Source organism: Macrotis lagotis, chromosome 3, assembly GCF_037893015.1.
Source record: "Macrotis lagotis isolate mMagLag1 chromosome 3, bilby.v1.9.chrom.fasta, whole genome shotgun sequence".
Classification (NCBI taxonomy): Eukaryota; Metazoa; Chordata; class Mammalia; order Peramelemorphia; family Peramelidae; genus Macrotis; species Macrotis lagotis.
The window spans coordinates 280,685,704-280,698,557 of NC_133660.1; the positions used below are offsets into that span (position 1 = coordinate 280,685,704).

The 12,854-nt window shown below is 45.5% G+C and overlaps 1 protein-coding gene across 6 annotated transcripts in view; it reads left to right on the plus strand.

Moving 5' to 3' along the window:
- TESMIN (testis expressed metallothionein like protein) overlaps nt 1–11,584 on the plus strand; it is a 50,898-nt gene extending 39,314 nt beyond the window's left edge. For 3 of the 6 annotated variants that reach the window (XM_074230887.1, XM_074230889.1, XM_074230888.1), the window contains 5 exons: nt 364–447; nt 3,562–3,664; nt 5,083–5,220; nt 7,559–7,734; nt 8,830–11,584. In XM_074230887.1, coding sequence (XP_074086988.1) covers nt 364–447; nt 3,562–3,664; nt 5,083–5,220; nt 7,559–7,734; nt 8,830–9,022 — 694 coding nt within the window. In that variant the 3' untranslated portion in view covers nt 9,023–11,584. The remainder of the gene's footprint in view (nt 1–363; nt 448–3,561; nt 3,665–5,082; nt 5,221–7,558; nt 7,735–8,829) is intronic. The other 3 variants (XM_074230891.1, XM_074230893.1, XM_074230892.1) reach the window with 2 other exon arrangements.
- Nucleotides 11,585–12,854: the final 1,270 nt, after the last annotated feature.

Consider the following 12,854-nt stretch of genomic DNA (forward strand, 5'->3'; position numbering starts at 1 on the left):
AGGTGGCACAGTGGATAAAGCACCAGCCTTGGAGTCAGGAGGACCTGAGTTCAAATTTGGCCTCAGACACTTAATAATTACCTAGCTGTGTGGCCTTGGGCAAGTCACTTAACCCCATTGCCTTAAAAAAAATCTAAAAAGAAAAATGTTCAGCAGTATAGGGCTAAGCCCAGACTAGGTTTTGAGCTCTCTTACTTTCTCCTCATTTCTCTCACTTTTCTTATGTCCTTTTCTCAACTCAAAGATCATTCTTCTTGGCAAAAAAAATGGGATTAAAATGAAAATGGAGCAGTTCTGCCTTTTCTCTGTTCTTGCTTATCAACGTCCCATTCATAACAAGAGCAGTCTTCTCCTTTCTTACAGTGGTCCGCCATATTGGTGTGGGCATACAGGGAACTCACCTAACACCTTATTTGAAAAAGCCACAGAGAGAAGATGGGATGAAGGGTAGGTACCCAATGAATGCTCAAGTGTGTCAAATCCCATCTGTCTGGTGCTGGCAGTACTGGGTGTCAGACCAAGGGCAAGACAACAAAAAGTTGGGGCCAAAAGAATTGCCATTACTGCTTCAAAATCAGCTTAGGTATTCTCCAATGAAGTGTCCCAAGAGGGCTTGACCATTTGCTATTTCATATGTTTATTAACACTTGCAGGAAGACATAGGTGAGTGACCTTACAGATTTGCAGATGACGTAAGAGTTAGGAGGGAGATCTAACACTGAATGATAGGGTTGTGATCAAGAAACACTTGACCAGCTAGAACATCAAGCCAGCAGTAAGATAAAATTTAATAGGAATAAATGTTCAACCTCTTTTGAGTTTACAATTTCATAAGAGGAAAAATGGGGGAGATGGGATTAAGATTTGGACTGTGACTCAGTGGTGCAATAGGGAAGCCAAAAAGTGAACGTGATCATTTTGACTGTGTCCTTCATTTGAGAAAGGTCATTGATTCATGGAATAACATCCAGAGAAAGGTAGCCAAGATAGTGAAGAAGGGTCCAAAATTTGTGCCATGTGAATATGGGTTCAAGGAATTAGGAGGGCTTAGTCTAGAGAAGATAAGACAACCCTTGATAATCTAAAGGGTCATCCTGTAGAAGAGGGATTTACTTTGTTCTGTTAAGTCCCAGAGTGCAATGCCTAGAAATAATGAGAGGATGTTAAAATGATTTAGTTTGGACATCAAGAACTTACTGTCCAGAAGTGGAAAATTTCAGCTGCCTCCAGAGGCAGTAAGTTTTCCCTCCTTGGAGGTCTTCAAGTAAGTATGACTTCTTTGGGGTACATTTTAAGAAGGGAGTCTTTTCTAACAGGAACTAGTTAGGCAATGAGGTTTCTTCTGGTTCTGAAATTGAGATTCTGTGATAGTGCATCTCTCAAGAAGGCTTCAAGGGAAGAGAATCCAGAAGGAAGCCAACTCCACTGGTGGAACAAGCACAGGAGGATGAGAGTTTGGAAGGACAGAGCAGGTCTGCTTAGTGGAGAACTAGTTCTCTTGAGCAGCTTTTGGACAGTCTACAAGAATCAAATGGGATGGGAAGCTGCTCTAAGATCATTTGTTGATATTGGGTTGAAGAGAACCAGCTACAGATTCAAGGAGAGCCAAATGGACCCTGAGTCAGAATCAAATCAGCCCAAGAACCAAGTGGGAGTAGCTATGGGGGACAAGGCCATGTCAGAAACCAAGGATAGGTCTGGTACAGAGGGAAGCCCCATTTAAGGGACCCTTCTCTCAAGGGGCCATGAGGAACCCTGCACCTCGCTTTTTCCAGAGAAAGGTGGTGGAGGTGACTGATGTGTGTGTGCCATTCGTTGCAGCTGTGTTTTCTGATTGATCGTTTTTAGCACAGTGAATTGGTGGGTCCATTAGAAAGGAAGCAAATGTTGCTATATCATTAAGCAATTGTAAATCTGGCCTTGTGAGGAGCCTGGGCCCTCACTTGGACTCCTGTTCCATCCCTGATACATGCTGGCTAGGAGGTGATTCCTCAGGCCCCAGGCAGCAACCAAAGCCCTTACCCAACTGTACTGGTAGAGTTTCACAGCTGATGTCCCCTCCCTGATGAAATCCCAGCCCCAGTGGCTAGCGGTTACCTTTGCCGAGAATCTGCCAATTGGTTTCTACAGCATTACGTTTCAGAGTGTGGAGAGAAAGTATGGAGAACATATTTGTCATAAGCATAGACAGACTTTCCAAGACCCAAATCAATGTCCTCTATATGTCATCTTTGGCAAATAGCTAAGTCTCTGGAGAAGCCTGGCTCCATTTGGTTTGAACCCAGCATGGGGTGGCCTCCTGTTATTGGCAGCAATGGTTGAAATACTAGGACCGTGGCTGTAGATTGTGTGTATGTTTGTATTTGTTTGAATATCTTTTTCCCTATCTGACTGGGCAGGGCTTATCTTGGCTCCTAATACATAGGAATGTTGCCCGACTGACTGGAACGGGCAGGAAATGATAATGGAATCCTCCAGAGCCATGCAAGATTCTGTGTGTTGAATGTTCTAGCACATATTGTCACCTCCTGCACAACCTTGTTATTAAACGCTATCATTAAGTGTGAGTGATGGTGCTGTGGGGTACCCTGGGGGAATGATGGGGGAGATGTGGGCCAGACAAAGAATCCAGTTATTTGAATTCAAACCTGTTTGACTTTCCAGTCAATTCACCAGCAAGACCCTCCCAAACTACTTCCTATTCTGAACTTGTGGCTAAAGGACCAGGGGTGAAGGGTCTCCAGGCCTTTAGTCTCAGCAGCAGTTAGAACGCCCTTGGGGGAGCATGTAGAGGAGCCAGCTCTTGATGCTCTCCTCTGTCTGAGCTAGATATCCGAAAAAGTGGTTGGTCTGAAACAAAGGTGGCCTCCCTCCCCCTTCTGACCCGCAGAGTCACAGGGGCAGAGTAGCTAGTCCTTGGTTGGAATTCTGCTAGTAAATCTGACAGGTAGAAGCTAAAGTAAGTGTGACACAAATGGTATCATGCTCAGGTTCCTTTCATGGCTCTTTGCTCTAAAATCCCTGTGCTCTGTGTCCTGATGTAGTGACATCATTGACCTTCTCTTCATGAAGCATGATGGGAAAGGGGCTCCAAGGTTAGATACCCTGTCCACTGCCCCCAGGAGACATTGGGAAGGACATTGACCAATGACTAGAGAAGCCCAGTGAGATGGTTCTATTGGAAATGAAGCAAGTGTCACCTCAACTTGAAATGTCCAGGAGGGATTTCTGTGTTTCGTTCCATCGATCAAGGAGGGAACTTTGGCATGAGCTGGGACCCTCCCATGGCTCTCCAGGCCCAGTTAACTCCCAAAGGCCAGGCTAATTTTATTGCTGACTGTTGCCTCCCAAGGCCAGCCATCCCAAAGGCCCTGCCTGGTGGCCCTAGCCGTGGGCCAGTGGCCCCCACCCCAGTGGTAGGACTGCACCCATAGCTGTAGGGGCTCCAGTACTTGCCGCCCTCCCGTGCATCCTGGATGTTTGTGGACCAGCACCAGCTCCCATCTCCTGGGGCCTTGGCCTCTCTGGCCGGCCCACCCATAACCTCCATTTCCTTGACAGGTACTGTGACTGCTTCGCCAATGGGGACTTTTGCAACAACTGCAATTGCAATAATTGCTACAACAATTTGCGCCATGAAATCGAGCGGTTTAAAGCCATTAAGGTAAAGTGCCCACCCATCGCCAGTCTCAACCACTAGCCCATAAGGGCTCCAAGGCTGGGAGTGGCATGGCTATAGGTGGATGAGAATCTGCCCCAGGTGGAGGGGTGAGGCAGATGGAGTTGTCCCACAATTGGAACTGTGCCCCCTGGCACTAATGGGCAAAGGTGCAAGAGGGCACTTCTTCCATGGGGTTTGTGTGCCCCCTCCTCTCCCAGATTGCCTCTTTGCAGACTTGAAAACAGACCAAAGGAGAAAGGAGGGAGAGTTAAGGTTGATCAGTGTGCCATCATGGTTAGAGAGCTAGATTTGGGAGTCAAGGAAGACCTGGGTTCAAATCCTGAATTAGACATTGAAGAGCTGTGTGACCCTGGGTGAGTCACTTAACTTGAAGCTTCAGTTTCCTCATCTGTAAAATGATCTGGAAAAGATGGCAAATCTCTCCAGTCTCTTTTGCCAAGAAAAGACATGACTGAACAGAGATACTATTAACTATATCATTATTCCCCACAGCATGTGGTGTAAAATTAGGAGCCTGGGCTTCTCGGCCCCCTTCTAACTAGATCTTTGGCTTCCCACTCCCATTAGGAAAGGAAGAAGGGTCTCAGTCTTAGAAACCCAGGGGCAGCTTCACTTGCCATAGTCCTTTGCTGTGGAGGGGGCAGTGATGAAGTTCATTGAAGAAGCTGAGGCCCAGAGAGGGAAGTGATTTGCCCACACCCCCTAATCAATGGAAGATTGACAGCTAGGAGCCTATGAAATTTCCACCTAGCTTCTGAAAAGAAAGTTCTCATTATGCAAAAAAGAAGATGATGTGATGACATGGTTTGTGAATTGCAATCAGTTCAACTCATTGAACAGTCCATTTGCATTGGGGAGAAATGAGACCTTAATGTGACTGAACATTCCATCCAAATTCTACTGTGGATGAATAGCCACAGAGAGAGTCAGATAACAGAGTGCCACCTTGAGCTTCAACCAGGAGTACGTTTTTCTTAAAGGGAAAAAACACTCTAAGTAGAAAAGTATAAAAATTACTTTTTTTTATGAATGTAGCTATAAAAAGAAAGACAAATTTTTGAAATTGCATTTAAAAGATCAAATAATGGGGGTGGCTAGGTGGTGCAGTAGATAACGCACCAGCCCTGGAGTCAGGAGGACCTGAATTCAAATCCGACTTCAGACACTTAATAATTGCCTAGCTGTGTGGCCTTGGGTAAGCCACTTAACCCCATTGCCTTGCAAAAACCTAAAAAAAAAAAAAAATCAGATAATGTTTTGTCTAAGCCCCTAGAGTTTGTGGAAACATGGGTAAGAATGTAGGTACATCGAGATGTAACTAAATTGCCAAAACATATCATTTACTAATTCCCATCACAACTTTGAGGGAATTTCTCATCTGCCGCCTCCTCCTCTTTCAGGCCTGTCTTGATAGAAATCCTGAAGCCTTCCAACCCAAGATTGGGAAAGGGAAATTGGGGGATGTTAAGCCTCGCCACAACAAAGGATGCAATTGCAAGCGGTCGGGCTGTCTTAAGAATTACTGTGAGTGCTATGAGGTGAGTCATTAGCACCTCCTGGCTTTTCCAGAAAGTCCTCCCTTTTTCTAACTCATATAAAACTATTTGCCCTATTTTAAAAAAAGAAAACTGTGGCTAATCTCTGACTACAGTTTATAAAAGGCTGCCAGATTATATTTGGTTTTGGAATCTAGTCAACAAACATTTACTATTACAGCCCCTACTAAGGAAGGGATCTCCTAAAACACTATGCCAAGGGCTGAGTGCACAGAAGCAAAGAGAAGATAGCACTGCCCTCAAAGGCTTACAGTCTTCACAATAGCTAACATTTACATAGTGCTCTAGGAGCTACAAGCAGGTGAAGGAGCTGCTATTATTATAGGAAAGGGAGGTTAGGAGACGGCAAATGATTGGCTCAGGGTCCCATAATGAGTAAGATCCCAAATCACCCACCTCTGACCACCCCTCTACCTGGCTACCAGCCCATGTCCCACTCACTAGACAACCCACAGGTTGCCTTCCAAAGGATGCCATTAGAGCCTTCTAGGTCTGTCTGAGTCTCCAGGGATATATATGGATGAGTCACTTTCTCGATCGGTTCCAAGGTCCCAACCAGTCCTGGACATCCTGGTTCCTTTAGACCCAGAGAGTGCCACCTGTGGATTCCCCAGACTTTCTCTAGGGCTATTCCACAATGAAAAGACCTCTGTAGTGAAATGATTGATCAATCTGAACATCCTATGTTAACAATAATATTGCTATTTTAGATTTTTCTGGCTTGCTCTCATTCAAACCTCTGGGCCATGGGCCTGTCCTCTCGGGACCTCTTTCAATGCCCCATGGCATGGTGCTTTGGTTGCAGGAAGCTCTTTAACAAACTGCTATCCACTTGGAAGATTACAAGGGGACTGGCACAGGTCACTACCAAGCCTCCCTCCTCCACTTTTGAGAAGGTGTCAGGTGGTTTCTTAATGCATAGGTGAGGACCAAACTATGGGCATACTGTATGGATAGTAGAGTAGGGGGCCACCATTCTTCTCTATCTTCTTCTCTCCCTCCTCCCTGTCTTCTGTCTCCTGCCATGTTGGAGCTGGAAATAAAGAAAAAGAGGAACGAGAAACGAGGAACCTTGACCTAAAAAGGGAGACTTGTCTGTCTTTGGGGTCTTTTGTGAATATTGTATATAATAGGATTCCCCAGATTCATCCAACCTTCCTAACAAATCTGAACCCAGATGCTGAAAGATTGTCTATTAGAGACCTGAACTAAGAAAGACTAAGGACTCATCACATGCCTTTGAGAAAGTCTTCAAGGTGGCAAAAGAGAAGTCTGAAAGATGACTGTGAACCACTCCCCCAGAAACTAGCCCGACAGTGCTGGCTCTTCTTCTTGGGGTCTCCAAGGCTTCTTCATCAAGCATTTATTTTTCACTGTTCTGAATCATGATAAATGGGCATGAAAGCATTCCATTTTACATCCAGTTGACTTTGATTATCAATGGTCAATCATCACCGTTGTCCATGCCTAATTAATCTTTACTTTTATTTGATAAAGATAAATTTCCTTTGGAATATTTCTTTGTTAGGTGGACTTTGGCTTTGGGATTGTGGCCCAATTATTGGAGTTTCATGAACTGTGACATCAGCCACATCTCCTTGGTTCACAGGCAGAGAACAAAGTAGGGGCTGTCTCTCTGGGGAGGGCTCAGATAGGAACCCTTTTGGCTCTCCCATGTGCCCCCTTGCAATAACCACTGTACCTGTTGGGATTTCTAGAAGGAGTCCAGACACAACCCCTTCTTCCACTTTGCTCAGGACCTGGATCATTTGCTGCTGAGCACACACTCAGTTACACATGCATGCTCTCTCTCTGTGTCTGTATCTATCTCGCTGTCTCTTCATCTCTGTCTCTCCCTCTCCTCTCTTTCTGTCTCTTTGTCTCTATATGTCTCTTTGTCTCTGTCTCTGTTTCTCTCTCTCTCTCTCTCTCTCTCTCTCTCTCTCTCTCTCTCTCTCTCTCTCTCTCTCTCTCTCTCTCCCTCCCTCCCTCTTCCTTTCTCCCATTAATTCAGGGTCCTGGAGAAAGCAAAGAAGCATCATTTCACAAAAAGGAGAATATCATTGTGTTCTGCAACTCCATCTCCCTTCTCCCTCTTTCTGGTCCACTCCTCATCTTCTGGCAGATTCTCTATGGGATTGGAGATTAGTCTTCATTGATCGCTTCTCTTCTTGAATCCTCCCCCTCCAATTAAGATTCAAAATGAAGCGCTCAGTTTTCAATGTTGCCCTTTGGGGGCTGGAGCTCTTTCTCCATCATAAGCCCTTACTAAGTGTTTGCTCAGTTGAATTTCTTTTAATCAAAGCATTTATGTTTTCAGGCCAAAATTATGTGCTCTTCTATTTGCAAATGTATTGGTTGCAAAAATTATGAAGAAAGCCCAGAAAGAAAAACCCTCCTGAGCATGCCCAACTATGTGGAGATTGGAGGGGCTGAAGGCAGCCATCTTTTCTCACCATCCAAGTTTGCAGTGTTGCCCAAGTTCAGGAAGGACAGGTAAGTGACTTTCAATTGTGGCTCAGGAGAAAAGAGAAACAAAACTTGGAGGGAAGGAAGAAGAAATCTGGACCTGGCGAGATGTGTTTCTCAGCTGTCAGCACCCATGTTCCTGATGGGGGCCAACAGCAGGACTCGGGGAGTCTGTTTAGAGACAGTGGGGTGAAGTGACTTGCCCAGAGTCACACAGCTAATAAGTGTCCGAGGCCGGATTTGAACTGCTGCTGAGTGGGGTTCCCCCTCTGCTTTGCTTGTGAGCAATTCCCTCCACCCCCAGCCATGTTGGTAGATTTGTGTCTGTCCCGGTTTTGTTTGTCCAAGTAATCCTGAGGTTTGGCTGCGTCACCAGATTCTACCACTTGAATTGCTCGTGAAACATGTCTGCGGATTCTTTCCCAGGTGACAGGAGCTGTTTTATAGCCGCTCCTTTGCTCAGGGGAAACCCCACGGCTGGGCCTCGAGATAATGATAATGGTGCAAGGATACTAGCTAGAGTGATGAGAATGATAGGAACAACAGCACTAATAATGATGCTAATCCTAACAATTATAATAATGGCAATAATAGCGATGATGATGATGATGATAACATGTGTCATGTGCACCTCACCACAATGCCAGGAAGTAGCTACTATCATTATCCCCATTTTACAGATTAGGAAACTGAGGCACTGGGTTACACACAGAGTATCTAAGACTCAGCTTTGGATCTATGGGGGGCACCAACCCTCCACAGTGTTGTGTCATTAGGCCCTCCCTACAAGTCATAATAGACATAATCTAGAGACCTCAATTCAAAGGTGACTAAGCTAGTTGTAAGGACCCATCTTTGCAGTGGACCCCAATTAAACAATAGATCATATGGTTGACCCCAGGGAATTTTGATGTCTCTGATTCTAGTTTTGCTTAATAATTGTGATGCCAAAGATGCTCAGAACCTGCCAGGGTCAGGCCTGGGAAGCCCAGATTTATCTTCCCTGGTGATTCAGGAGACCCAGAGCTGACCTTGGCTCAACACTTTGTGCTGAATATAAATGGAATTTTTGAAGCACCCGCACTTGAAATGTCACCCTTGCAACTGATTTGCTTCCAACAGGCAACCTTATTCATGCATCTCCTGGGAAGTGGTGGAAGCAACGTGCGCCTGCCTGCTAGCCCAAGGAGAGGAGGCCGAGAAGGAACACTACTCTGAATGCTTGGCAGAACAGATGATCCTCGAGGAGTTTGGGAGGTGTCTGTCCCAGATTCTTCATACAGAATTCAAATCCAAAGGGCTGAAAGTCGAGTAGACTGGGGGCATCCTATTGATGTGCGGAGGTCTCTCCCATGACTGTTCAGAATGGAATCTGTGTTGGTATTTGTAGGAAACGTGTCATCAAAGTCTAGCTCCTATCTTCCCCTGGAGCATGACGGGCAGTACCACCTTCAGGCCCCATGACTGTGGGCATAGCCCCAGCTGACCATCTCTTGAAAAGACATCTGGGAGGGGAGTGAATTCCTCTAGCACCTGATGAGGTGGGCTGCCATGAGTCCCCACCTCACCCCCTCCAGAGAATCCCCTTACAAAGGTTGCCCCACGTTAACACCCTTAGGTTGTGATCTGCTCTTTGGAAATTGTTGGGAAGTTCATGTCGCTGAGGAATTATACGAATCGTTGAATCCCCTGAAAACGTTGATGATATGAATGGTTCCATAGAGTCCCCTAATTAGCAGGTGGAATAGAGGCTCCCAGCTCTCCGTCCTTGGGGTCTGGTTCTAGGACTCTGGCCCTTGGTGAATTGTGTAAAGGCCCCCTTTTCCAATGATCCCCTGCATTTTTAGTGGTGGTTGTCGTTATTTTACTATTGTTTCTACAACTTAGACCGAAGAGGTGGCCCAGCACTGACAGGCAGACAAGCTCCATTAGCACCCATTAACATCCCCAAGTGGTAAAAAGTCTTCTCCATCCCCACGGTGAAAGCTGCATCAGACCCACTCCCCTCGGTTAGCAGCAGTGGCGGGAATGATCCATCGATCCAGTAAAATAGACTGGTGGGGAGGGCCTGGGGGGAGGATGACTTCCCATTAGGCCATCCCTACGGTATACACAATTGGTCATTTCAGAAAGGGCTGGCTCTAAGGCAGCCTGAATGAGCAGGCTGTGCACCCCACAGGGACCCTGAGCCTGACCCGGGGAAAGGATCTGGGTGCATCCTCTACAGTCCATGACTGGGAGGGAGAGGGCCTTGATGCCAGCTCAGTTCATAGGGATTCCTTCAGGCATGTCGTTCCCCACCCCAGGACAGGGGTTTTCCAGGGTTTTCTCAGTGAGTCGTGGTTGTGATGCCAGGAGACCTTCACTCAAAGCTAGGAAATCGGGAAGGTCCAAGAGTGAGTTGTCTGCCTTTCAGGGAGGGCTCCTCCTGCTAGAACTCTATCAATCCAAGGGAAGAGTCAGCCATGGGCAACCTTATTTTAAAATCAAATCTGAGATGAAAATCTCTTAAGTAAAATATAAGTAACACTACAGAAATGACAAATGGAGTCATCTAGGATGACTACAAACCATAGACAGTCACACTTTATTTTCAATGGAGAAAACAGTAGTTATTTAGTCAAGCCCTCATTTCATGCTGTGTGGTCAGGCATCTTTCTCATACCATCAGAAGCACCGATGGGGTAAACCCATGACCTGGGATTGGGAAGAAGCAACACAGTCCATCCCAAGCTGGGCCCCTTCCAGAACAGGACAGTCAAAGTCACTGAGGGGAACACTGAAAGGCTTCTCCATCCCTCCTTCTTTGGAGTCTGGGTAGGGATGCAGCAGGGCCTAGCCCACTGGCAACTCCATCTCGTTCCATGCTCCTCCACCATTGTCCTATTTATTCTCCTGGTCACCTTCAGTGAGCATTGTGATGGAGGGAAGCAAGCCTGGAGCATGAGTTTTGGGGTACAGGACCATCTCTCTCAATTGTTTGCAAAGCCCTGAAATTAGTTTTTCCTTAACCAGATGTCCTAAAGGATAGAGAAGTGAGAAGGGCCCGTTAGCCACCAGCACTGCCTACCCTCCAGGAAGGCTCCCTGATGACCGGAAAGACATTCCTCCTCCCCTCTTTGGGTAGCATTGGTCCAGGCAAAGCCCAAAGTAAAAATCTTGCCGTTTTGGATGTCCCTGCACAGGAAATGATGATCCATTCTAGTTTCTGGCCTGTCCATTGGTCAGTGGGCTGGTGTTCAAAGAGTGGGGCAAGAGCAGATGGGGGAGGGGGGAGATGGCTTCTCATCCTTCCTGGGAACCTGGGTTTGCATGTCTGCATGGATAGTTCTCAGGCATCCTCTGAGAGCCCCAGTGGAGGGTCAGAACTGACCCAGTATCCCCAGGCTCATGGTTAGGGAAAAGGGGGTGCTTTTCCTCTTTGGGTCAGAGGTGAGTGATTTGCCGTCACGCAAAGTTGAGGCCTTAGTCTGAGTTGTGATTGTCCTTCCTCCCGGTCGTGGCGGCTCTGCTCCCCGTCACTTTTCTAACGTCAAGAGGCCCCTTCCACTTCTCTGTATTGACTCAGCCACTTGGCTGCTATTATTTACTAACGTGGCACAAGTATCAGTTCACTTAGAGCTAAGTGAAATGTGTTTTTTCTTTGGTTCTTGTTACTCGTTTCTTATTTTGAATTGACAAAGGTATTATCCGGGTAGGATAAAGTGAACAAACTGGTTTCCTTTCATAGTTAGGGCATCACTTGCTAGTACAATTTGCCTAGGATTGGATGTTTACATGCTCTTGTCTGCAGTCTACACTATGACTCAGATTCTTTATTGTTGAGAAAAGTTCTATTGGTGTTTTAAATTAGAAAATAAATGCTTCAGAATTTTAAGTTCTGTGTTTTTATGATCTAATATTAAATATTTTCATTTTCATTTTCTTATTAAACATTTCCAATAAGCTATGAGATCATTTAGGGTTGTGTGGAATCAAAATCACTTGGGAGCGGGCATCTCTTGGACCCATCCACTGAAGTCCCGTCAGTGACTGAAAGTTTTGTTTTCTGCCAATCAATTGGACAGATGTGGAGCTTCCCCATGGTTCTCTTCTTCCCTTCATTATCTGCAGGACGTATTTGGAGTCCCATTTCCAAAACTCTGAAATCCCTTTTGGGGTTTCCAATTGCTCCTGAAAAAACAGAAAGGCAACAAACATAAGCAAAAAACCAAACACCTCATTTGGACATAAAAGGAGCTTGTGTCATCTGCTCTGTACCCCCATTAGAAACATACAGTCATCTGATCTTTTCATAGTCTCCCCCCAAATTGGTGTACTCATTTCCTTTTAGGTGCTCATTCCCCTTTAGGAGGATGAGATTCTGCTAATCCGATCTCAGCCCACACAGGGAATTCTTGGTAGGCAGGTCACACATGAATTTACCTAAGACATTTATTTTATTCCAGCTGGAACCAAAGGCAATGTTGGGATGGATTCCAGATTGTGTCTTGTGAACTGCCTAGAGTAAAACATGTTTGTTTACCAACCATGTTCAGATGAACCAGGAATTTCCCCCACATGGCCTGCGGCTCGCCTGTTCTCATGGAATCGGCTTCCATTTTAGACCTTTAGACCTCCACATAGTGTTGATTCTACATTAAATAACCTTGAGTGAAATTGGACATCTCTTTAAGGTAAGACGCTCCCCTAAGATAACTAATTCTGCTGAAATTCTAACACTGAATGGAAAGTATTTATGATATGAAGCTCCCTGAATAGTCACATGGTGGTCTCACAAATCACTGCTTAATTAGTCCCAGGCCATTGTGAGAGATTAAAGGACCTTATTTTAGGAATATATAAGTAACAGGGCAGATGTCAAAGTCAAATGCTCATTTCCTTGATTAAACTATAGAAAGGATTCTAATAGGCCGAATAGTTCTGACCTTAAAAACCTCCCTATCTTGCAGTAACATAGAAATGCTCCAACATTGACCTACTAAAACAAGACTAATATAGACTAATAAAGACGAATCACCTGCTATGATTATAGAAGTTTGCTATAGATGGAAAATAGTGGCAAGGCTATAGAAAAGGGGAAATGTTCCCCTACTTTGAGGTGAATTCCAGACCCTAGTCATATGGACAGCCAGTTCTATTGAGAA